At 39.5% G+C, this 25,619-nt stretch overlaps 1 protein-coding gene across 4 annotated transcripts in view; it reads right to left on the bottom strand.

The window, feature by feature from the left end:
• cadps2 (Ca++-dependent secretion activator 2) overlaps positions 1–25,619 on the bottom strand; it is a 123,649-nt gene that overhangs the window by 54,785 nt on the left and 43,245 nt on the right. For all 4 annotated transcript variants that reach the window (XM_083545977.1, XM_083545975.1, XM_083545976.1 and 1 more), the window contains exons 3-4: positions 20,054–20,386; positions 1,669–1,749 (exon numbers count right to left, since the gene is read on the bottom strand). In XM_083545977.1, coding sequence (XP_083402103.1) covers positions 1,669–1,749; positions 20,054–20,386 — 414 coding nt within the window. The remainder of the gene's footprint in view (positions 1–1,668; positions 1,750–20,053; positions 20,387–25,619) is intronic.

Below are 25,619 nucleotides of genomic sequence, written 5' to 3'. Positions count from 1 at the left end.
TTAGGTCAATTGGCAACATAATTGAGTATAAAAAGAGCCTCTCAGAGTGGCAGTGTCTCTAAGAAGTCAAGATGGGCAGAGGATCACCAATTCCCCCAATGCTGCGGCAAAAAATAGTGGAGCAATATCAAAAAGGAGTTTCTCAGAGAAAAATTGCAAAGAGTTTAAAGTTATCATCATCTACAGTGCATAATATCATCCAAAGATTCAGAGAATCTGGAACAATCTCTGTGCGTAAGGCTCAAGGCCGAAAAACCATACCGGATGCCCGTGATCTTCGGGCCCTTAGACGGCACTGCATCACATACAGGAATGCTACTGTAATGGAAATCACAACATGGGCTCAGGAATACTTTCAGAAAACATTGTCGATGAACACAATCCACCGTGCCATTCGCCGTTGCCGGCTAAAACTCTATAGGTAAAAAAAAAAAGCCATATCTAAACATGATCTGGGCCAAAGCTCATTTAAAATGGACTGTGGCAAAGTGGAAAACTGTTCTGTGGTCAGACGAATCAAAATTTGAAGTTCTTTTTGGAAAACTGGGACGCCATGTCATCCAGACTAAAGAGGACAAGGACAACCTAAGTTATTATCAGCGCTCAGTTCAGAAGCCTGCATCTCTGATGGTATGGGGTTGCATGAGTGCGTGTGGCATTGGCAGCTTTACACATCTGGAAAGGCACTATCAATGCTGAAAGACATATATCCAAGTTCTAGAACAACATATGCTCCCATCCAGACGTCATCTCTTTCAGGGAAGACCTTGCATTTTCCAACATGACAATGCCACACCACATTCTGCATCAATTACAACATCATGGCTGCGTAGAAGTAGGATCCGGGTGCAGTCCAGATCTTTCACCCATAGAAAACATTTGGCGCATCATAAAGAGGAAGATGCGACAAAGAAGACCTAAGACTTAAAGCCTGTATTAGACAAGAATGGGACAACATTCCTATTCCTAAACTTGAGTAACTTGTCTCCTCAGTCCCCAGACTGTTATTAAAAGAAGAGGGGATGCCACACAGTGGTAAACATGGCCTTGTCCCAACTTTTTTTGAGATGTGTTGATGCCATGAAATTTAAAAGCAAATTATTTTTCCGTTAAAATTATACATTTTCTCCGTTTAAATATTTGATATGTCATCTGTGTTGTATTCTGAATAAAATAATGAAATTTGAAACTTCCACATCATTGCATTCTGTTTTTATTCACAATTTGTTCAGTGTCCCAACTTTTTTGGAATCAGGTTTGTAATAAGTGGATAATGTATAAATTTCAACAATCACTGGTTGTTTGTGCCAGTAAGAGTAGTCTGAATATTACAGAAAATATATACATATATTTTCACTCGCAACAATCTCTAGTCTATTCAGAATGATAAGAAAAACAACCAGTGAGCATCACTTCTGTAGACAGAAAAACCTTGTTATTAAGTTGAGCTGACAGGAAGCAACAGGAACTTAAATATCCACATCAAAAATCAACCCAATTTCCTAATCTTCATCTGTCCAGTTTCTTTGAGACATTCATGAGCTGTGGCTACATGAATAGCCGTTTGCATAACTGCATGTATGTCTACAAGTGTTCCTAATAAAGTGGAAAGTGAGTATCTGGTGTAACTCTGAAACCACATTAAACCTGTAACTCTGATTGACATACTCTGGCGATTCTGTCAGTGAGCTGCAGTCTTCCGTCCAATTCTCGGCGGATCTGTGCTGCCTGTTCATCAACATTGTCGAGCTGAGGGGAAAAACAACACACGTTTAGCTGAAAGACTTAATGATTCCTTAACTTTCACTGGTAAATCTGTAAAAAAACCACCTACAAAAAGGGGATGATGGCAATTTCCAAAAAAAAAGAAAAAAAAAAGAAAAAAAGAGAAAAGCCGTTTAAGGACATATCACACATAAATGTAGACAGGGAAATGCTCAGCTGTTTCTAAACACATATCCACACAGTAAAAACTCATGTTGGCACGCTGTCAAGGCTGGGTTTCCTCTCATTCAGTCTACATGAGTGGGAGGCTCTCTCGCCCTCTCTCTCACACACACACACACTCTCCTGTTTCCATTTGATAAGCTTTTCTCCTTGAGGCAACAATATTGCTAAAACTTTGCTAATTTCACACAGCAGTATCAATGTAGACGTTCAGAACATCATTTTAGCTAGGATATAAAATGTGTGTGTAATAGTGTGGGCCATCAATATGCATTTCTCAAGACCACATTGCTCATGCCTTTGAAGACTGCTGTAAGTGCGGTGACTGCTTTAGTCTTTGCAACTCCTACTCAGAATAACGCTTATATCGCATTACCATTAAAGATATTAATGATGGTCACTCTCACACAGATGGGGCAGATGTGTGGGTGGATGCTCGACAGAAAGTCCTTCATGTTTGCCCACAACTTGCTGAAATAACTCCAAGCTATGGGCTCAGCTGTTTTCACCAATTAGTGACAGCTTAATCCTAGGTCATTTACACATTAGGCTGCAGAGGCAGTGGGATGAACAAAGGTTCACAGTGCTGAGGGAACGCCTTCAGTGCACTGCCAATACTTTGATAAGGCCAAGGAAAGGATTTAATGAGCTATTGTGACTGTCAGCCCAAACAGACTGGAAGTGTGAAAGCATCTCACTACAGTCATGTAAACACTACAGTGTGAATCCTGCTATACACCAAACAAGAGATTATTCATATTATAGTGTAAAATATTAAGTCCTGAACGTTCATTTTCCTTCATTCTTATAGCCATTCGTTAGCTGTGCCTTCCCTGTTGCATGACAGCTACCAGTCTGGAAGGATGAATGTTAGGCAAATCATCCTGTAGCACAACTGAACCCCCTTGAAGCAGAATGCTCAGTTCTGCATTCATGTATTTACAAGCCACCCACGATTGACTAGGAAAGAGAATTGATCTCTGACTTATGACCAATATATGCACAATGAATATACAGATTAGGTTTCTTTGTTTTGGCAAAAGGACCTAATGAGAGCATCAGATACTGTATCAGATAAGTGTCATGAGCAGCTTTGGAGACTCTGCTCGCTGATTAGGGCAACTAATCGCATCATCAGTATTTGAATTCTGACAGGAAATTAGAGCCGGCGCAAAAGTAGATAACTGATGACATTCTAAACCAATATGTGGCTAATTAGTGTGTACAGTTTACAGTGTTGTCAAAACACATTTCGCTATTTAAAAATTACTTATTAAACTCGCAGCATATTTGAGCATTCAAATGTGAAATATACCCATTTGACTATTATGGATTCTATATAAAAATTTTGTTGGAAATGCATATTTCTTCAGAGCTCTTGGTAAAATGGCCCTTGACCCTTGAAATAGTAAAAAGGGCCGGCCATTAGGAGCACAGTTCTGTCAATGACAACTACTAGAATTTTTGCACCTGGCTAACATGGTTGCTGCTTAATTACTAGAAATGCCTAATGTAATGTAATGCCTGAATACATGCAAAGTCCAACGTAAAGACTTTGGATTTTTATTACCGTATAATTTACTGGAATATAGTTTTTTTTGTATCCTTGAAGTCACCTCATTTCCTCAAATTGTCTAAGCACAATAAAGAACTGATAAATCCTTAATGATTTTGACTTTGAATAAATACTGTGTCATGGTGTGAAAAATATACAGAGGAATCAAAACGGTTAGAGCACTGGCATCCAGGCTTAGTTTATTATCTATTACAAAAAAAGCTGCAAAACAAACCTGTATGCAAACCTTAAAATTACAAAACTGATGAATCAGTTATCAGTAATTTGTAGGTCTCCTTTTAGCCTAGATGATTTTACACTGTCTAGACTTTTATGATCTAACTTTAAACAGAGGTTCTCTACAAATTTCTCAATATGTTGCATGTCAGGCAACAGTGCTGGTAATTTCATCATTTAAGTTTTCTCTTCTTTAAACCACATCTCTAACTGACATTTTATAATGGCAAATTGCTGGTATATCCAGAAGGAATTGAGTGAAGCTGAACAGTTTGTTGTCAGAGAATCTGCCAGTAATTAAATAAAATTTTAACATATATTTTTGTGAAGAAAACAAAACAGCATGAAAAAGAAAAAAAAATCTTGCTTAAATATACCTGTCCACTGTGCTATAGAGAAGAAACCATTAAGCCTGTGACCAGTCTTGCTCTCTGGCAAACGCTTTTTATCTTATTGAACTCATTTGTGTTCTAAGCTACAATTTAATTTTTTGACCTTTTGGTAAACATCCCAGCTTCTTTTAATCTTTTTTGGGAGTTGATGTTGTAATTCTCAAATAATTCTCTCTGCTTGAATTTGTAAATCAGTTTTAAACTATGATGTTTGCTCTTTCTAAAAATCTTTCTCTCAAGACTTTCACTCACCCCCGCTCTCTTTCTTTCTTTTCTTTGTGATTATCTTTCCTCAGCCAACACACATCAATTCCTATATGATATTCTAGACTTGTTTTTTTACTCATTTTATGACTTCTTGTTAATAATACCTAACGGTTATACTATCAGCTTACTTCAGCATAGCCACTTTATTGATTACACTTTCACTCAATAATTGTGACAATCAGGCCATGGCTTTTAGCTTTAGGCTTCCTATGCAGCCTGTGCAAACACCCTGGCAACCACACCAATTACCAGCAGACAACAGTATAATGCTTATCAAACGATATAAAAATAGGTGCTTATATGACTGCCCTAAAAAGTCATTCTGTCGAGGGAAAAACAGAAGCATCAACATTTAAACAATATTACATGGGTGTTATGAGCCTACTGGTTTTATGCAGATTGCATGTGCTTTCTGAATACCTTTATGGTTTGACTGTGGCATTATTATGACTGTGTCGCCCCTGGTGACAGACACATTGTAAACTACAGATGTTAGGGTTGCTGCAGTGACCTGGTGCATCTGGGTTTTTGTGCAATTTTTTTTTTTAAACGAACACCGCACTTTCCAGTTGATCTGCTTTGGTACCACTAATATGGACTGCCACTGTTGCACCACTGTGACTGTTTTTCTAGCAGCCTAAAGAATGAGGTTCATTCCTGAGGATTGTGTTCATGCCTTAAGTTTCACAGGTACCTGGAGATCCTGCAGATTTCTGTCACAGTAATTGATGCTTTTAACTGGTTTGCTATAACTCCCCTAACGAAGTCAACTCAACCTGGGTGATAGACTAAAAATATTTTCAGAAACACACCTGGTGAACCTCAATGTGGCAATTATAACTTTTCTACTGTCAGAATTTACCACTCTGATATTAAAGCATTGTTTATAAGCAATATGACAAGAGTTTGTATGAGCAAATGAAGGAGCCCATGAAATAATTCCTTTCCAGTATGCAATAATTTACAATATAGATTGTGACAGTCTCATTTCTCAGAAGAAATTTGCTGCAGTCACTTCAACATGTTGAATTGGTATAATGATCCAGACGCAAAAACACATTTCCTTACTGCCAAAATATGCAGTTTTTCTGCAGTAACAGCCACATTAAAAAAACAACAATCCCGCAAAATCCATTGGGAAGTTGTGGTGGTAAGCTCGGTGGTAAAGACATCTGACTGGAACCGCACCACCAAGCTATTGCCGTTGGGACCTTGAGCAAGGTCCTTTAGCTTCAAATTTTCTGTTAATTGTAAGTTGCTTTGAATAATGTCAGCCTTATGTCATAATATAAAATTTGGCATATTACATGGAAAAAATATTACAAAAAAGACCCAAGACTGTTAAGTAGCTAGAATCCTGTATCAGACACGAATGAATATATTTCTCTCCCAAAACTAATCTCCATAGTTTCCAGATGTATATACAGACTGTTGTTAAAACAGCAGGGTGATGCTTCACAGTGATAAACATGGCCCTGTTTTATGAGATGTGTCATAGCCATCAATTTAAAAATGGTTGGACACACATGAGCTTTGCGTTGTTTGCTTGAGAGTGGAGCATGCTCAACTTACGATTGTCCGTGCTGTAGCCGTATGGCTATCTGCACTCTCTGCTCCCAGAAATCACTCTTCGAGGAGAGTGATCTTCCTCGTGGGTCAGGCCCCACTCTCACTTTCTGGGGCGAAGCTTACCATTATCGGGTCCTCCCATTTGGCCTAGCACTCTCACCTTGCACCTTCACCAAGTGCATGAATGCGGCGCTAGTCCCGCTATGGCTTAAGGGCATCCGCATTCTAAACTACCCAAGGTCGGTGGGACAAGTCACATCTTTAATGGCACATAAACTGCCTGGGGATGATGGCCATGTTCTTGACACTGGAACACTTCCAACGAGACCTGAGACTTCGCCACGTGTTAGTCCGAACGGACATCATGTCGGTGGTCTCGTACATTAATCGCCAGGGAGGTCTCCGATCTCGCCCCCTGTACAGGCTGGTGCGGCAGATCCTCCGATTGTCCCAGGGAAAACTCCTTTAATTAAGAGCAGTTTACATCCCGGGTCAGTTGAACTGGAGAGCAGACGCCCTTTCTAAGCAAGGGCCGAGGCCCGGGAAATGGAGGCCCCACCCCGAGGTGGTGAAGCAAATATGGCAGAGATATTAAAGAGCCCAGGTGGATCTGTTTGCGACTCGGGAGACTTCGCACTGTCCTCTCTGGTTCTCTCTCTCACCCAGCCCTATTGGATGGATACGTCTGTACGCCTTTTCCCCTATTGCGCTGCTCCTTTGAGTTCTGGAGAGAATCCGCCAGGAAGGAGCTCGTCTCCTCCTGGTGGCACCTCGGTGGCCTGGCAGACCGTGGTTTAGGGAGCTGCTGTCCCTCCTCGAGTGACCTTCTTGGGAAATTTCTCCCAGGAGGGATCACCTCTCACAGGCAGGGGGAACCCTGGTTTACCCCACCCAGAGTTATGGAAGCTGTGGCTGTGGCCTGTGAGGGGGGGGGGGGAGTCAGAGCAGCTGTTCGTCTGCTTGCCCTCACAGGAAAGGTTTACCGGCTAATAAGCAGACGCTCAGTAGATGGATTGTGGATGCCGTTTGCCTTTGTTATGAGTCTTCTTATGGTCATTCCACCTGGGGTATGGCGGCCTCTACAGCCTGGTCCCCTGGCGTGTCGCCCCAGGACATTTGTAACGCTGCGGGCTGGTCCACCCTGCTGACCTTTGTAAGGTTCTATGACCTCTGATGTCGAGGTCATAGAACCTTTGTAAGGTTCTATGACCTCGACATCAGAGCCACTCCCGGCTCCTCTGTCCTGCATGCAGGTTGTGCTCAGACACATTAGGCAGGGACTGGTCAGTATGGCATGATTGGACACTCGTTCCCAAAGCGTTTCGCCACATCTGAAGATCCTGAAAGGGAACGTCACTAGGTTAGGCATGTAACCCTAGTTCCCTGAGGGAACAAGAGCTGCGTCAACAGGCCATACTCCCTGCATCCCTGCAGCGCTTACCTTCTGCTTTTTTCAGAAGCTGATGTCGCTCTAATCGCGCTCCCATTTTGTAGCTTCCTGGTTTGCGCAATGTCGCCCGCCAGTGACGTCACGACTGCCTATTGGCCAGATTTTACACTCGATTCAGAGCAAGAGCAATGTGAGGCGTTCCCAAAGCGTTTCAACATAGCTCACCCCCTCAGGGAACTAGGGTTACATACGTAACCTAGTGACATTTTCTGTGTATTATTGTGAATAAAATATGGGTTCATGGGATTTGCAGATAATTTAAACAGCAGATAATTTAAACAGCATCCCAACTTTTTTTTTTAATTGGGGTTGTATTATAGTAATTACTTTGCTTGGTTTTAATCTTCTTCTTATAATCTACCTGTGGACAAACTTAAAAAATGTAATAAAAAAATTCAACTGCCACCCTTCATTCATCTCGATCTGCTCTGCCCTCTTCCAGACTCTGATTAATGGGTGCCGAAGCTTTACTACTGCACACAAATATCTCATTATGTCTCAGAACCTCAGTGACTGATCTCCTTTTCCATATTTAAATCACAGTTCTAGACACAGCTTTGTAAGCTTAATTATGTAGCAGGAATGCATAGTTTGTAGTATAAATTACTTGCACAAATTGGCACCATTGCATTTTTTTTTTTTTTATAAAAGCACCCTTAAGACAGTTTACATTTAACTGTCACTGCATGCCCATAAACACCTATTCACATACCTAAAAACACAAATACACACACACACACACACATGGAACATGGATTAAATTTATTCTTGTTGCTGAGTTACCTTGTTGGAATTTCAATTCTAGTCTCTTTTGGCTACTATTTCTATGACAACAAGGTTTAAGAACCTCCTAATCACAGATTTACCATGGAGGGGGGTGGGGTTGTTAGATGGCATTCATGCTGAACTCACAGGTTATTGTTTTTCTAAAGGTAATGCTTCCAGGCAAAAAATAATGCCAAGAGTTTGTTTGATTTGCACAGCTTCCAGCTAGTTTTACACTGTCCACTATAAATCATATTGCATATTAGTTCCTAAGCCACACAGTGCTTTGTGTTTAAAATGAGCTTTACTCTGTCTGTCCACTATAAACCAATGCTCTACTAATTAATCACAAATCTTTAGCCAGATTTATTCTTTGAATGGGCTATGAATTAGCTGGTAGAGCTCCGAATCTGACACTTTACACTTTACAGTGTTGCTCTTAGGACTCCATTTGTTTAACCATATTTTTCTCATACTGCAGTTGAAGTAACTTTTAAAGTGAAAACTTGTACACAGTGAAAATAATAGCTATGTATCTAAACTGATGGAGTACAGCAGATACCTAATTTGGCTCTGTATTAGAGTGTACCTGATGTCATCTACTTCCAATGAACCCATTCTTTTTTTCTTTTACAATCTATGCTAGACTGTGGGTAATTATAAGAATTTAGACATGAAAATCAGTGAAATAGTTCTTGAGTCACATAAAAAAAAATTATTGTCTTAAAAGCAGAGGGACAGGCAATGATCTGTTTTGACAATATTAACCATCACAGTCTTTTCCTACAGAAATGCACCACTAATTCATCAGCACTTCCTGCTGGCTCACCTGCCTCACTGTTCTAGTTAATGAGGGGTGACAGAGCAGCGGGGTGCAGAGGTGGAATACGTTCATTATGAGGGTGATGGCAGGTGCAAGGAGGGAACGAGAGCGAGAGACAGTGTAAGCTTTCTCTCTCTCTCTCTCTGGATACACTGGGCCACAGGTGTTAAGCATTGCAAGGTGAATCACTTCCCTGCTCACAAGGCAACAGCTGGTATTGCTACATGTCTGAATGGCCAACGAGCTCATGACCCATTCCATGTAGCTCATCAAAATATCTTGCTGCAACCTGGAAATTATATTTTTGTTCTCTCCTTCAGAGTGCATATGTGAATGCAGACAAATGGAATGGACAGATACTGTATTACTGTGAGAAATGAGCATGTTGGGTGAAAGTACTGCTTCATGCTCAAGTCAAGTCTAAAATCACAGTTTGATGTAACCTGAATCTGATCTATTTAAGTCTGAAAATACACTCAGAAAATATTTTTATTACTTGCAATTTAAAAATATAATAATATAGTAATAATAATAATAATATGTCCTGTGCAAACCTTAAAATTTTATGGCCTCAATTACACATCCTATGTCTCAAAATAAATAAATAAAGATAGATGTTTTGTTAGATTCTAGATAAGTATGCCATATTGTTTAAATACACTGTAAATAATTATGCCATATTGTTTTAATACACCAGTGTATTATGTGATAGATACTACCACAGCTATAGTAGCCTCCACTCTGCTGAGTAGGCTTTCTACAAAACCTTTGAGTGTGTTGGTGCCAATTTAGTCAAATAAAGTATAAAGGATAAGGTCAGGGCTCTGTGCAGGCCACTGTAGTTCTTCAACACCACACACTTCAAACCATTACTTCTTGCACAAGGACACTGTCATGCTGGAACAGGAAAGGACCTTCCCCAAGCTGGGGCCCCAATGTAGTATACAATTGTCTAAAATATCTTGTTTTTGCTGTAACATTAGCCATACCCTTAACCCGAACCAAGATAAGTAGCCCAAACCCTGAAAAACAGTTTCACAACATTATCTCCCATCCATCAAACTTTACTGTTGGCACCATTCATTTAGATAAGTAGTGTTCTCACGGCATCCCCCAAACCCTGATTCATCTATCTGACTTATAGTGAAGCATGAATTATCCTTTCCAAAAAACATGTTTTCGCTGCTCCTGAGTTCAGTGGTGGTGCGCTTCACGGCAATCCAGCAGACACCTGCCACTGCACATAATGATCTTATAGTTTGTGTGCAGCTGCTCGGCCATGGAATCCCAATTCATGAAACTTCCAACACACAGGGCCTTGTGTTTCCAGAGATAGGCTGGAACTCTGTGACGAGTAATGATTGATACTTATTTATACCTGCTATGTGCTTTAGCCCTCGATTGGCCTCACACCGTGAGCTTGCCTGGTCTACTGCTTCCTGACGGAGCTAGACAGGTTTATTTCACAATAATAACACCTACAGTTGATTGGGCATATCTAGCGGGGCAGAAATTTCACAAACCGAATAGTAGCAAAAGTAGTATCTTTCAGTAGAGTTATTTTTGTTAAATAAAAAGTCACTGAGCTCTTCAGTATGACTCATTGTACTGCCCATGCTTATCTATGGAGACTGCAAGAAGATTCAATATGCTTGATATTATTCTGTCCGTAAAATACGCGAATGCAGTCATTAGAAAAGGTGTCCACATATTTTTGCCCATATGTTTATTTTGATGTTTGCAATCTCTTACTCTTTCTTTCAACATATAAATCATTTTTCTTTATCGTTTTTAAATTGCCTCTTGCTTTTACAATACACGAGTCTGCAGTTTTTGTCCCAGATTTTTTTTTCAGGCTGGATGTGTTAAAAGGTTGTGGCAAGACATTACTGGAAGACCTATCCATGATGTTTCTACCCAAGAAGAAAATAGACTTAAGCACATGTTCAACCCTGCTCTGAATATCAATAAATTGCCTGTGTAAATGAATACAAATCTAACTTTTAAATCCCAGTCAAAATGTCTCCAGGTGTAAATATGGCCCTTTAACTTCTCCCCTATATGCTCTTTGGTCCTGTGACTCATCATTTTCCAGTCTGCCTCCTATTTATCTTGGCAATTCTGTCTCCGTCTATTTTTTTTACCGTCTTTCTGGAGTTCCTGCAGTCAAATCCTGTCACTCTCAAGGCCCTTCCACAACAAATACCCACCTGAACGGTTCTGACTTTCACTCTGTTATCTGTCTCCATTAGCATTCTTCCACCCTTCCACCCTGCCCTGTGCCTGTCATTTATCCTCCTCTCAGACTCACACAGTTTCTGCACTTATCTGGCATTTACTCAATCACACATCCACTGATTTCAGTCTACAAGTGTTCCGTACTTTTGACATCTTACTTATACTATAAACGTTCAGCTAAAACATCTGACATTGGCTGGTGAAACAGTCAGTAAATCACAGGAGAAGCAAAGGACTGAAATAGAACAAAGATAATCAGATTATCAGGAAGAGCAATAACTCGGGCCGGGTATTACAAATTTTATTATTCATAGAGAATGACAGATGACAGTACGTTAATCTGACTAAGCCAATATAAATGTCAGAGTATAGCATGAGGTCTTTATTCAGCTTCTCATATTGTCACTATTGATTAATCGCTAACGACAGCAGTCATTAGTGACAAAGCTTTAGAGAAGCCTACATTTTTTGAGTGTAAGCAATAACGCAAACTCTCTAAACACACACAGACAGACAGAATTATTACCTTATTACACAAAACCAATAGAGACAAAGAATCCTAGTTTGTGCCTAAATGTGGTCTACAGAGAGGAAATTCATGATGTTCACGTCACCGTAGTGACAAGTGATGCAGATCTAAATATTTAAATTAATCTAAATTAATATATAGATATACGTAATAAATTAAAACAATGCAATTTCATATATGTTTTAAATATGGTGACATATGTCGAATTCTGCAACACCTGCTGACTGTCTTTTAAGTATTTGTCCTTATAGCTTGTCTTGCTTTTATCTAGTAAATAATAATCAGGTGTTTGGTTATTCATGTACGTGTTAGATCTGCATTCCTGCTATTATAAATACATCTGCAATGTAATGGATTAAAATTCCACAGCTGCAGCCCTCAATAAGTAACACAGTTAATCAAAGAAGTGAAACACACAGCATATGCCGTATTACGTTCATACAGCAGACAGAAACAAGCACTTCTTATGGATTAAGTAATGGCATGATAATAATCAGGAACAGGCTATTGGTTTTTATTGGTTAAAAAAAAAACAACAGGTTGCTATTTTTCATCTAGAAAGTTGTGCTGTTACTCCCTAATTAGGTGTACGATGAATGTGGTGTACTAATCAATAGCTACCTTTCCCCAGACTGGCTCAGTCATTAAAAATGCTTTTTTTGCAGTATAATGTGAGAAATAATAAAAGCTGTATAAAAAAAACATGAACAACAAAAGCACTCAAGTGGTGTGTTCAATAAACTTTGTACAAACCGATTGGCAAAAAGCAGCAGAGAGGTGTCAAACTTGCTTCGAGTTTAAATTTGACTAAAATTATGGTTTGGCATCACAGTGCACATAAAACACCAAAGCAATAGAGTAAAGCTTTTCGGCTAAGAAGCATGCAGGAAAAAGCATATACTGTACAGGCACAACTAATGGTTAGAAATAGAGCAATATGAAAAGATAAACAAATGTTTTAAAAGTATGCTTAGCAATCATACAAATCACCTGCGCATGAAGAGCCAGCACTAAAGAAATGATAAGACAATTAGATTTTTTTTTCACCAAATCCAATTTATTTTCCTGATCGCCCCTGCTGCACACACACTCCTGTCCAGATGAAAATGTGAACAATAAAAACACATCAAATTCAGGCTGTGAGGGCTGGTAAATAGTTTGGTAATTAGTTGATGAGTTGAACTCTTTAAGACTAAACAATCAAATGCAGATTGTGGACAAATGCATGAGGCACCGTTGCTGTTAATATTTTCTCCCATCACCCATACATGGCCAAACAAAAGCCTAAAACACTGGATAACTACTTTAGTACTTCTAAAATTGTTTTGCTCCATAGTAAAAGCTGATTAAGCATTTGGACAATTTGGTAACATACTGAATTTTAAATGGTTAACATGTTTCAATTCAGAATCCACCAAACCACTGCTAACCATACATGCATCCACCACCATGTTTCACAGGTATCACTAGGTGTTCAAATGTTTATCAAAGGTTTCCATAAGCTATTTGAATCATGATGTAATCTATAGTTTTAGGTGTTTCAAACAAAACACACCGACATGTTATTGCCACCACCATGCTTTAGAAATGAGATGGGTTTTTTTTTTTTTACATTTAAATACTTCTTCCCCATACATGTTTTCATCTGACCAGAAAGCAATCTTTAAGAGTTTTCTCCTTGTGTGACAGTTGGATGGAGTTACTTTATTTTGTACCTGATGCATCCAAGTTTCCACTTTAATAGTTCCTTCACTGTTCTATTGGGGTTTAGCTGAACCCTGTCAGACTGAAGTTTGTTCATCCCCCTAAATGTGTTCCTCTTTTCCGGAATTTTCTGTGTAGTCATTATATTTACAAAATACAATTGTTCATTCAGCTGTACTTAGTGCCTTAAGTTGTGTGTCCTGATGAACACGAGCAATTGCACAAAATTATCTTTCTTGCTTGCTTGCGTTGATAACATTTTTTCCATGGTATCAAAGGTTCTTGCTCTAAAGGTACTGTAGGTCATTTTACAGCTACAGGCCACTCCTAATTAACTGCTAATTATCAAGGATGGTCAATCAAAAATAGGCATTTCCTAAATCTCTGCAGTCTACCAGAATGTTTAAGAAGTCAATGCAGTGTATGTTGCTTGGTAAATGCAAATTCCTGACCCACTGGAATTCTAAAATAGGGAACTACATCTGAAATAAATCGGTCTTTAATCACTTGCTTTAAATTCAATACTAATGTGAACTAATTCAATTAACTAATTGACTTGGTCTTGAAATGAGCTTGCGATTGAATATATTTATTTTAGGTGTTTGTAAACTACTGACCTCAACTTTACTCTTTTGGAAACATTCACTTCACTTAACACTTCAATCATTTCTGGATGTTGTTCACATGTAGGCCACACTTATTTACAAACTGCACTAATGTGCTCACAGCAAACATAGTGAAAGAGAAGAAAACCCAAAGACTGGCCATTAAATCTCTTTCACTACTGCTTTCGACTGGGAGAGGCTATGGCAGCTAACATCCATGAACTGGCTGATTATTTCCATGACCTTTATGGAACATCTTCAAAGCAGGCAGTGCTGGGTAAAAAACACCTGACTTCAGGTAATTAAGATAAAGGGCATAAGACCCGAAGGTATTCTAGGACACATCAATGAAGTGGAAAATTTGAGAAGCAATGGCAATTAAAAAAAAAAAAAAAAAAAAAGGCATATCCTCCCCATGATTTTAGCTTTCCAGACTATTTAATTTTATTTTGGACAATAAACAAACAAAAACACTGCATAATTTCACTACAAATGAAATGTGGGTGTATTGTGGAAGAAGACACAAACAAAGTATAGCATAAAACATCGCTGCCCTGGCCCTCTCTATTTAAACAACAAAAAAAAATGATCTTAAAGCAAAATAATGCAGACTGCAAAAAACAGAATGTCACAGATAAGCAGTTGACAAAACTCACTGTTTAAAGAGTTAAATCAGTGATGTTTTGTGTCGGCTAGTTTAAAGACTCTTGTGGGGCTTGATTGCATACCATACCATACCATACCATACCATCTTCTCCCGCTTATCCGAAGCCGGGTCGTGGGGGCAGCAGTCTAAGCAGAGATGCCCAGACTTCTTCCAGCTCTTCAGGGGGGACACCCAGGCGTTCCCAGGCCAGCCGGGAGACATAGTCTCTCCAGCGTGTCCTATGTCTTCACCGGGGTCTCCTCCCAGTGGGACGCACCCGGAACACCTTCCCAGGAAGGCGTCCAGGAGGCATCCGGAACAGATGCCCGAGCCACCTCAGCTGACCCCTCTCGATGTGGAGGAGCAGCGGCTCTACTCTGAGCTCCTCCCGAGTGACCGAGCTTCTCACCCTATCTCTAAGGGATCGCCCAGCCACCCTGCGGAGAAAGCACATTTCGGCCGCCTGTATCCAGGATCTTGTCCTTTCGGTCATGACCCAGAGCTCATGACCATAGGTGAGAGTAGGAATGTAGACTGACCGGTAAATCGAGAGTTTCGCCTTGCGGCTCAGCTCTTTCTTCACCACGACAGACCGGTACATCGGCCGCATTACTGCAGAAGCTGCACCGATCCGTCTGTCAATCTCCCATTCCACCCTTCCCTCACTCGTGAACAAAACCCCAAGATACTTAAACTCCTCCACTTGCGGCAGGAACTCTCCACAAACCTGAAGTGGGCAAGCCACCCTTTTCCGACTGAGGACTCCTCGGATTTGGAGGTGCTGATTCTCATCCCAGCCGCTTCACACTCGGCTGCAAACCGTCCCAGTGCGTGCTAAAGGTCCTGGTCTGATGAAGCCAACATGACAACATCATCTGCAAAGAGCAGAGACGAAATCGTGTTGTCACCAAACCGGACACCCTCCGGCCCCTGGCTGCGCCTAGAAATTCTGTCCATAAAAATGAACGGAACCGGTGACAAAGGGCAGCCCTGCCGGAGTCCAACATGCACCAGGAACAAGTCTGACTTACTGCCGGCAATGCGAACCAAGCTCCTGCTTCGGTCCTACAGGGACCGAACAGCCCTTAGTAAAGGGCCCCGGACCCCATCCACAGGCCGCCGCGAGGGACACAGTTGAATGCCTTTTCCAAATCCACAAAACACATGTGGACTGGTTGGGCAAACTCCCATGAACCCCCCAGCACCCTGTAGAGGGTATAGAGCTGGTCCAGTGTTCCACGGCCTGGACGAAAACCACACTGTTCCTCCTGAATCCGAGGTTCTACTATCGGCTGTATTCCCCTCTCCAGTACCCTGGCATATACTTTCCCAGGTAGGCTGAGAAGTGTGATCCCCCTATAGTCGGAACACACCCTCCGGTCCCCCTTCTTAAGAAGAGGGACCACCACCCCGGTCTGCCATTCCTTGATTGCATAATGAATTCTATATATAAATAAATACCAGCTCAAATTTGGTTCACTCTGCCAGGAGGTTCAGAGAAGTTTAGACAGATGAAGGTGAGCTAAAAATGCTTTCAAAAAATCAACACAAATATTTTCAAGAAACTAACCAAATGTAATTGACTGAAAAGCTGTTATAAGCTGGCTATATCTGGCTTTATCATGGAGCTTGATAAATGGACCAAGATCCTCTGTAGCCCTGTTTACAGGAGCAGATTCAGGAATAGTGCTGCCGTTCCCTTTAAGGCAGGTGTCACAAAATATTCTTAAAAAATATTCATTTAAAAGCCACAGTTTTCAAAATATGACTTATTACGAGTGCTATTCTTTTCCACATATTCAGTTTTGCTCGATCTAACTTTGTTAATGTGGTATTACAACTGAAAGTATCTAAAAGCTGTTAAAAAAAACACAACAGACTGAAAGGAGCTGGAAGTCCAGTTAATAAATGTCCAATGTTTCTTTCTCATTCAGAAAGGGAAACAGAGACTTTTAATCTAATATTTTAACCGTTTTATTTTCCACTATTTTTGTCTTAAGAGTCTTCAGTCATGTTCTGTTGCTATTAAAAATAATGTAATTGATTTCTACATTAGTGGAAACCTTTGCGCTCACTTATATTATATTATATAATACACACATGTATATATACGTATACATACAGTGGGTACGTAAAGTATTCAGACCCCCTTAAATTTTTCACTCTTTGTTATATTGCGGCCATTTGCTAAAATCATTTAGGTTCATTCTTCCTCCTCATGAATGTACACATAGCTCCCCATACTGACAGAAAAACACAGAATTGTTGACATTGTTGCAGATTTATAAAAAAAGAAAAACTGAAATATCACATGGTCCTAAGTATTCAGACCCTTTGCTCAGTATTTAGTAGAAGCCCCCTTTTGATCTAATACAGCCAGGAGTCTTTTTGGGAAAGATGCAACAAGACTTTCACACCTGGATTTGGGGATCCTCTGCCATTCCTCCTTGCAGGTTCTCTCCAGTTCTGTCAGGTTGGATGGTAAACGTTGGTGGACAGCCATTTTTAGGTCTCTCCAGAGATGCTCAATTGGGTTTAAGTCAGGTCTCTGGCTGGGCCATTCAAGAACAGTCACGGAGTTGTTGTGAAGCCACTCCTTCGTTATATTAGCTGTGTGCTTAGGGTCATTGTCTTGTTGGAAGGTAAACCTTCGGCCCAGTCTGAGGTCCAGAGCACTCTGGAGAAGGTTTTTGTCCAGGATATCCCTGTACTTGGCCGCATTCATCTTTCCCTCGATTGCAACCAGTCGTCCTGTCCCTGCAGCTGAAAAACACCCCCACAGCATGATGCTGCCACCACCATGCTTCACTGTTGGGACTGTATTGGACAGGTGATGAGCAGTGCCTGGTTTTCTCCACACATACCGCTTAGAATTAAGGCCAAAAAGTTCTATTTTGGTCTCATCAGACCAGAGAATCTTATTTCTCACCGTCTTGGAGTCCTTCAGGTGTTTTTTTAGCAAACTCCATGCAGGCTTTCATGTGTCTTACACTGAGGAGAGGCTTCCGTCGGGCCACTCTGCCACACAGCCCCGACTGGTGGAGGGCTGCAGTGATGGTTGTCTTTCTACAACTTTCTCCCATCTCCTGACTGCATCTCTGGAGCTCAGCCACAGTGATCTTTGGGTTCTTCTTTACCTCTCTCACCAAGGCTCTTCTCCCCCGATAGCTCAGTTTGGCCGGACGGCCAGCTCTAGGAAGGGTTCTGGTCGTCCCAAACGTCTTCCATTTGAGGATTATGGAGGCCACTGTGCTCTTGGGAACCTTAAGTGCAGCAGAAATCTTTTTGTAACCTTGGCCAGATCTGTGCCTTGCCACAATTCTGTCTCTGAGCTCTTCAGGCAGTTCCTTTGACCTCATGATTCTCATTTGCTCTGACATGCATTGTGATCTGGAAGGTCTTATATAGACAGGTGTGTGGCTTTCCTAATCAAGTCCAATCAGTATAATTAAACACAGCTGGACTCAAATGAAGGTGTAGAACCATCTCAAGGATGATCAGAAGAAATAAAAAGCACCTGAGTTAAATATATAAGTGTCACAGCAAAGGGTCTGAATACTTATGACCATGTGATATTTCAGTTTTTCTTTTTTAATAAATCTGCAACAATGTCAACAATTCTGTGTTTTTCTGTCAATATGGGGAGCTATGTGTACATTCATGAGGAAGAAGAATGAATTTAAATGATTTTAGCAAATGGCTGCAATATAACAAAGAGTGAAAAATTTAAGGGGGTCTGAATACTTTCCGTACCCACTGTATATATACGTATATATATATATATATATATATATATATATATATATATATATATATATATATATATATATATATATATATATATATATATATATATGTTGTATATACATATGTGTATATATACGTGTGTGTGTGTGTGTGTGTGTGTGTGTGTGTGTGTGTGTGTGTGTGTGTGTGTGTGTATAATATAATATAATAAGTGAGCGCAAAGGTTTCCATTAGGGATGCACCGAATATTCGACCACCGAAAGACTTTGATCACCGAAAAAACACGACCGAAACAGTTTGTTGCGATGACGCAAACAGACACCGCGGCCTGCACGTGCGTGTCTGAAACAACATGTCTGCGGTGTTGACGTATTTCAGTATATCTGAGAAAGACCCATGGATAGCGATGTGCAAAACATGTAATGCCGAAATTTCGTCTGTAAAAACTTGCTCCACGTCGGGTTTAATTTATCACCTGAAATCCAAACATCCTGATCACTATGCTGAATATGAGAGAAACGCGGCACAGAAAAGCAAAACCCCTCTAAGCATGCGCACTCCGTCTGTGGCGGACGTTTTTGAAAAGGCAGGAAGTTTCCCAGTGATGTTGTATTGTTGTATCTTTAAGCAGTTGCACTTGTTCTGAATGCACTTTGTTTTTATCAAAGAACATATTTAATTTTACAACCTTTCAGGAGGCCAGAGGGCCTTTACATTATTATTTAATGTACACATGAGTGCATTTAAGTTAAACATTTAAGTTTGAATTTTAATTTATTTTATCCTGTGCATTGTTGCAATGTGCTATAAATAAATATTTTCATAATTTGTGATTGATTTATTCTTTGAAACTTTAATATTTAATTTATGCAATTAAAATGCCTTAATTTTAGTAAGTTTAGTACACAATCATAGCCATAAATGCAATGGTAATAATAATTGGCATAATTTCTTTTGGTGTTTCGGTTTCGGCCAAGAATTTTAATTTCGGTGCATCCCTAGTTTCCACTAATGTAGAAATCAATTAAATAATTTTTAATAGCAACAGAACATGACTGAAGACTCTTAAGACAACAAAACACACTCACACTCACACTCACACTCACACAGAGAGAGAGAGAGAGAGAGAGAGAGAGAGAGAGAGAGGGGACGATAGCCAGGTTGGATCATACTGGCCGATGAAGGAACATATTGATCGATAGTTTTTGAAATGAATACTGCATAAAAAACAAACACGCCATGTAATATAGCACAGAACTTCAGTACACAAAAATAAAAACATTAACGAATCATGTTAATGTGCTAAATGAAATAAAAATTTATATATTAATAAATAAATGAAAGGATAAAAAATCCATTTTATATTGCACTCCCTGTGCAGCGGATCATTCCAGCAATCAACTCTCTGTTGCGATGAATCGTTAAAAATAAGGAATCGGTTGGCCGCTAATATACAGTATATTCATTGTGTTTTGTATGTTCATGTTTATGATGTGTAATAGATAATACGAAATACACAACATGAGAAATGATGTTATACCAAAGCATAGCATTCCAAACCAGGGAAGACAAAACCCACCTGACATGCGTTGTAGAGCAGCTGGTGCTCAAATTTCTTGATGCCAAGTATCTGCTGAAACATCTCATAGAGCTGCTCCTTACTGAGGATAAGCTCAGACACAGCGCTAAAGGGCATGCGTCCCTGTGACCGCCGCTGGTCTTCCTCTCCCTTAAAAATGGCGTCATATTTGGTGATCCAGGAGCTCAGCACGGTCTCTTTGCTCAAACCGTCGATCTCAGGTAGGCTGCGTACGCGGCGTTCGATGTTCTTCTTGAAGACCTCGCGGAAATCGCTGGCTGAGCAGCCTCCGCTCTGCACCATCCGTGTCACACGCTCACTCTTGAGAAAACCCTGGGTGGAAGAAATTGAGGGGTTCAATTAATTTATGTGGAAAACATTTTTATTCTCGAGAGTCATGTATGAATTAAAATTCCAATCTCCAAAAACTCTACAATAAGAGATTGAAACAAAGGAACAAAAAGACTGCATGTGTAAAAGGAAATATGCCACTAACCCTGAAATGTTATAATTTCAGATGACTGTATTTATTGTTTCTGTTACTATTCGTGCCCTTTTTGGTCTATGAAACAGAAAGAACCATATAAGGAGCAGCAGACAGGGATGATGCTCATCTTCTTTCAGCAGGTAATGGGGTGGAACAAAGTCGATTTAGCTGCGCTGCCTCTAAAATGACGGAAATATGTTCCTACTAAACCCACAAGAATTTCAAGGCATGAGGGGAAACTGGTTTGAAACATTATTGAAGGTAACAGCTTACAAATGCACTCAGCCTCCATTAACATGAATTATTTGAATCTGAATCAAAAATGCATCAAAACAAATAAGGCAAATGTAAAATGTATACATACAAGACAATCTGCAAAGTGCATCATGTGTCCATGAACAAATTCATAGTTAGTGTACAGTCCTATTTAGGAATTACAGTCAGTGTACAATGTGGCTCAGTTTGACTAAAAGACAGGGGGTGGAGCAGGAGGTAGCAGAGCTGAAGATGATGAGGTTTTGAGTAAGAGTAACGAGGATGAACAGGATTAGAAATGAGTTTATTAGAGGGACAGCGCATGTAGGACGTTTCGGAGACAAGGTGAGGGAGGTGAGATTTAGATGGTTTGGACATGTGCAGAGGAGGGACATGGAGTATATCGGTAGAAGAATGCTGAGGATGGAGCCGCCAGGAAGGAGGAAAAGAGGAAGACCAAGGAGGAGGTTCATGGATGTGGTGAGGGAAGACATGCAGGTAGTTGGGTTGAAAGAAGCAGATGTAGAGGACAGAGTGATAGGAGGCGGAAAGAAGAAGAAGCACAATGTAGCTCAGTGAGCACAATCCATCCATACAAAAAAAAAAGCACAATGCAGTTACGGTTCAAAGCTTTACAGAACTCTCTTGTTATTTTTTTCCATACGTGTTTTCTTTGGTGTCATTATGAAAGAGTGTCATTATTATTCTGCAGGGAGAATTAATCACTTCCTTCTTCCCTGTTGAGGTTCCTCAGCTTATTAGGAAAGTTGCTTACAGCTATGTTGCTCTATTGGTTCTGTCATTTCTAAGTTGGGGAGAGATTTTAGGAGAAACTACAGTAATAATATTTCTCATCTAGGGCTGTATTCAGAAATATACATAAGTGGTAAGGATTTCATATTGTAATTCAGTATTCAGACCTCACATGTAACTACTAGCTTATGCCCCGTGCAGCTCGATGACACTAATTGGACAATGTCCTTATGCACAAGGTTGTGTACAAATGTTTGTGTTAAACAAACTTAACTAAAGATTTCAAACAGGAATGTTTTTCTTGCAGTTTGATGAATGCTATTTTTTTGCAGATGTTCAGTGGCCAGACATCCACAAAACTCTGACATAAGGTGTGCGTACATGGAGCATTGTAATCAGTTTAAAAGTCCGATCTGAATGAAAATGCTTCATATGAACACCTCAATCGGAATAAAAATGCCCAAACTGAATGAAATTGTAATCTGTTTGAGAGGGGTGGGATAAACCGTTCTATAATCCGAACAAAATAAAAATTCTGCTAAACCGATTACTTCATAAAACCCATTACTTGAGGGACAAAATGCGCCTTCTCATATCTCTGTGCGGTTTCGGATGCCTCCTCTTCACCTGGCATAAGTAGAAGATCTCATATCGGCCCATTCATCATTTCCTTGCAGAATATACGCACAAACTTTTTTACTGTGATCTTGTGAACACCTAATTGTCACAACACAGCTTCCGAGTAACAACTGCGACACGCATAATTAGGGGAATTGGATTTCTGATGGTCTCCTTTTCTGGGGCCATAAAACTGTGTACCACAAATGTGTGAATCAGAGAGAGAGAGAGAGAGAATCAGAGAGAGAGAATCAGAGAGAGAGAGAGAGAGAGAGAGAGAGAGAGAGAGAGAGAGAGAGAGAGAGAGAGAGAGAGAGAGAGAGAGAGAGAGAGAGAGAGAGAGAGAGAGAGAGATAGATAGATAGATAGATAGATAGATAGATAGATAGATAGATAGATAGATAGATAGATAGATAGATAGATAGATAGATAGATAGATAGATAGAGAAGTAGGAAGGCGTGTGAGTATCATAGGGAAGCTGATGATAGCAAACCAGGGTTTATACGCTACATCATGGTGAGTCATCACCAGATCTGTCACTTATCCGTCTCTTGGTGCTCGCTCTAATAAAGTGTTGTGCAGCATTAAAAAACATTCTGTGGAAAATAGAACAAACCCCACTGTAGCAACTCCTCATACAGTGCTGTTCTTCATTGAAAAAAATACTCATTTAACTTAATATATAGATGTACATCGGTATATTCAATATTTGCATTCAATGGCGTGAAGCAGATCGAGGTTTAAAATCTAGGCTTGTTAGTTCCACTTTTTATGCCCAACACAATGACCACTAATGGCCTCTTTGCACACACGTACAATTCCACAGCTGCATAATATTAGGTATTAGGTATTATTAGATAGTACCAGTCAGAAGTTAGGACGTATCTTCTCTTTCATTTTGAGTTTTTTGTTTTTTATTATTTTCAATAGTGTACATTAATACTGAAAACATTAAAATTATTAAAAAAATATGTATGGAATTATTCAGTGCAAAAAAAGGGTTAAACAACCCTGAATATGTTTCATATTTTAGATTGTGCAAAGTACCCACATTTACAGTAGCTTTGATGACAGCTTGGCAAATTCACCTCATTCTCTTATCAGGTTCATGAGGTAGTCACTTGAAATGGTTTTTAATTCATAGGTATTCCTGTCAAGAGTTGATGTGTGACATTTCTTGCATGCTTAATGTGCTGAAGACCATCAGCTGCCTTGTGCAGAGAAAAGGTCGAGTACAGAGTCAATAGCCCTATTAGTGCTGTGACAAATACTGCTCTAATACATACTGTATTATGTCTATATTAAGTAACTTTCAGTTAAGTAAAGAGAAAAAACAGTCCATCATCACTTTATCAAATGTAGGTCAGTCAATTCGAAAAATACCAAGAAGGTCAAATGTATTGAAGTGTCTCCAAAAACAACAAATGCTATAATTATACAGGCTGATTTACATATATGCTTCTCTGACATAGTGGCAATTGAATTTCAACATTAACTGTTTAGAGGGGACTACTTTATTCAGGTTATCTTGTTGAATCGCATCAAAGAAACAATTACTTTAGAAGAACAACAAGCAGAAGAGATTTGTTCAGTCAAGAAACAGACAGAATGGAGATTAGATCATTGGAAAAAAATGCTCTTTGGTCTGAAAGTCCAAATTTGAGATTTTTAGTTCTAACCTCCAAGTCTTTGTTAGACATAGATAGAGTGAACGGAGGGTTCCTGAATGTGTATTTCCCACTGTAAAGCATGCTGGAGGAGGTATGATGGTGTGGGGGTGGTTTTCTGGTGACACTGTTGATGATTTAGTTTAATTGAGGGCACATTTAACCAGCATGGCTATCACAGCGTTTTGCAGTGACATGCCAGCCCATCTAGTTTGCAATTTGTGTGAGCATCATTTGTTTTCCAACAGGACAATGACCCCAAACACACCACTAGGTTATCTAAAAGCCATTTGTTTAAGAAGTAGTGTTGGACAGGAGAGTAAAGGAAAAGCAGCCAAAAAGCACACAACATCTATGGGAAATCCTCAAGATTGTTCAAAAAACCATTGAATTCCACCTCATTAGGCTGACTGAGAGAATGGCAAGACTGTCATAAACGTTTTTGTTTACTATATAAAAAATATATTGTTTACTATATAAAAAATATATTGTTTACTATATATATATATATATTTATTTTAGGGTTGTCAAAATTAACGTATTACATGTTAATAACGTGTTAGTGCAAAATTGCAAATTCATTTTAACGGCGCAAATTTAATTAACGTGCAATTAATGCAGCGCGCATTTCTTTTTTTCCGTTTGCCATTTTCATAAAAAATATAACTATAAATAAAACAGGCAAACTTAAAACCTTAAACGCAACACATTTATTAACAACATCCTTTCCTCACTCAGAAATAAAAAATAAACTCCAGCGAAAATTTTTATTTAATCGATAAACACTTGTTCTGCTGATGCGACAAGTCTCAAATTAAGCACTCAAATTTGCGATGTTTGTTTAATATATAATTTCATTTCATTCTTGATTATTATATTGTAAATGCTTTTCTATTCTGCTATTATATGCTGCATATGTGTGTGTGTGTGTGTGTGTGTGTGTGTGTGTGTGTGTGTGTGTGTGTGTGTGTGTGTGTGTGTGTGTGTGTGTGTGTGACAAATACATTTGAATTTAAATTGACACAAACAAGTGGGACAGAGACATTTTTCGAGAAATATCCTGCTGCATTGTAGGAAAAAAGCTGGATGTTTTGTTGATATCTCTGGCTTCAAATCTGACACCTGTTTATTGATTGTTATTTTAAATAACAGTGGTCCTCTGAGACAGCTGTAATTCTCCACAATGCAGAAAAAAAGGTCACCAAGTCACAACTGTCAAACGCAGACACAGGGCATACTGCAGCTCTACAGGGACCACTGACTCCACTGCAAAAACCAGAATTCGATTTTATACACAGTCATTTGGGAGTCTAAGAGGTTAAACTGGTGCTGCTGTCAATGGGTGGAAGAATGGTCTACACCCTCTTAGGCTAGAAGCTGTCATTATCTTCACAAAATACATATGGTTTGGACATGGTGCATCTGCTTCAGTGATATTACAGTAAACAAAGAACTGAATGAGGCATTCCAAATGTCTGTCTGGTCTTTGTGTCAACCTTACATGAACAGGTATGCTGTAAATAATTGTGATAGTGATGTTTAATCATCATCACTATCACTTAACGATATCGATAAAAGTTATTTCATCTAGCTTTTGCACATTTTATACAATACAAATCTATTTAAATTCAACTGTTCACATCAAATATATATTTATATCTATTCTGATTATTACAAGTTACATAAGTGTCATTATTTGACAGTAATTGCCCCACAATTAAGCAGAATTAGGACAATTTTCATTACTATGACCACACACATGAATAATTATATGCCTGGTTATTT

The sequence above is a fragment of the Silurus aristotelis genome (assembly GCF_946808225.1).
Source record: "Silurus aristotelis genome assembly, chromosome: 7".
NCBI lineage: Eukaryota > Metazoa > Chordata > Actinopteri > Siluriformes > Siluridae > Silurus > Silurus aristotelis.
This window is presented reverse-complemented; position numbering and strand designations above follow the sequence as displayed.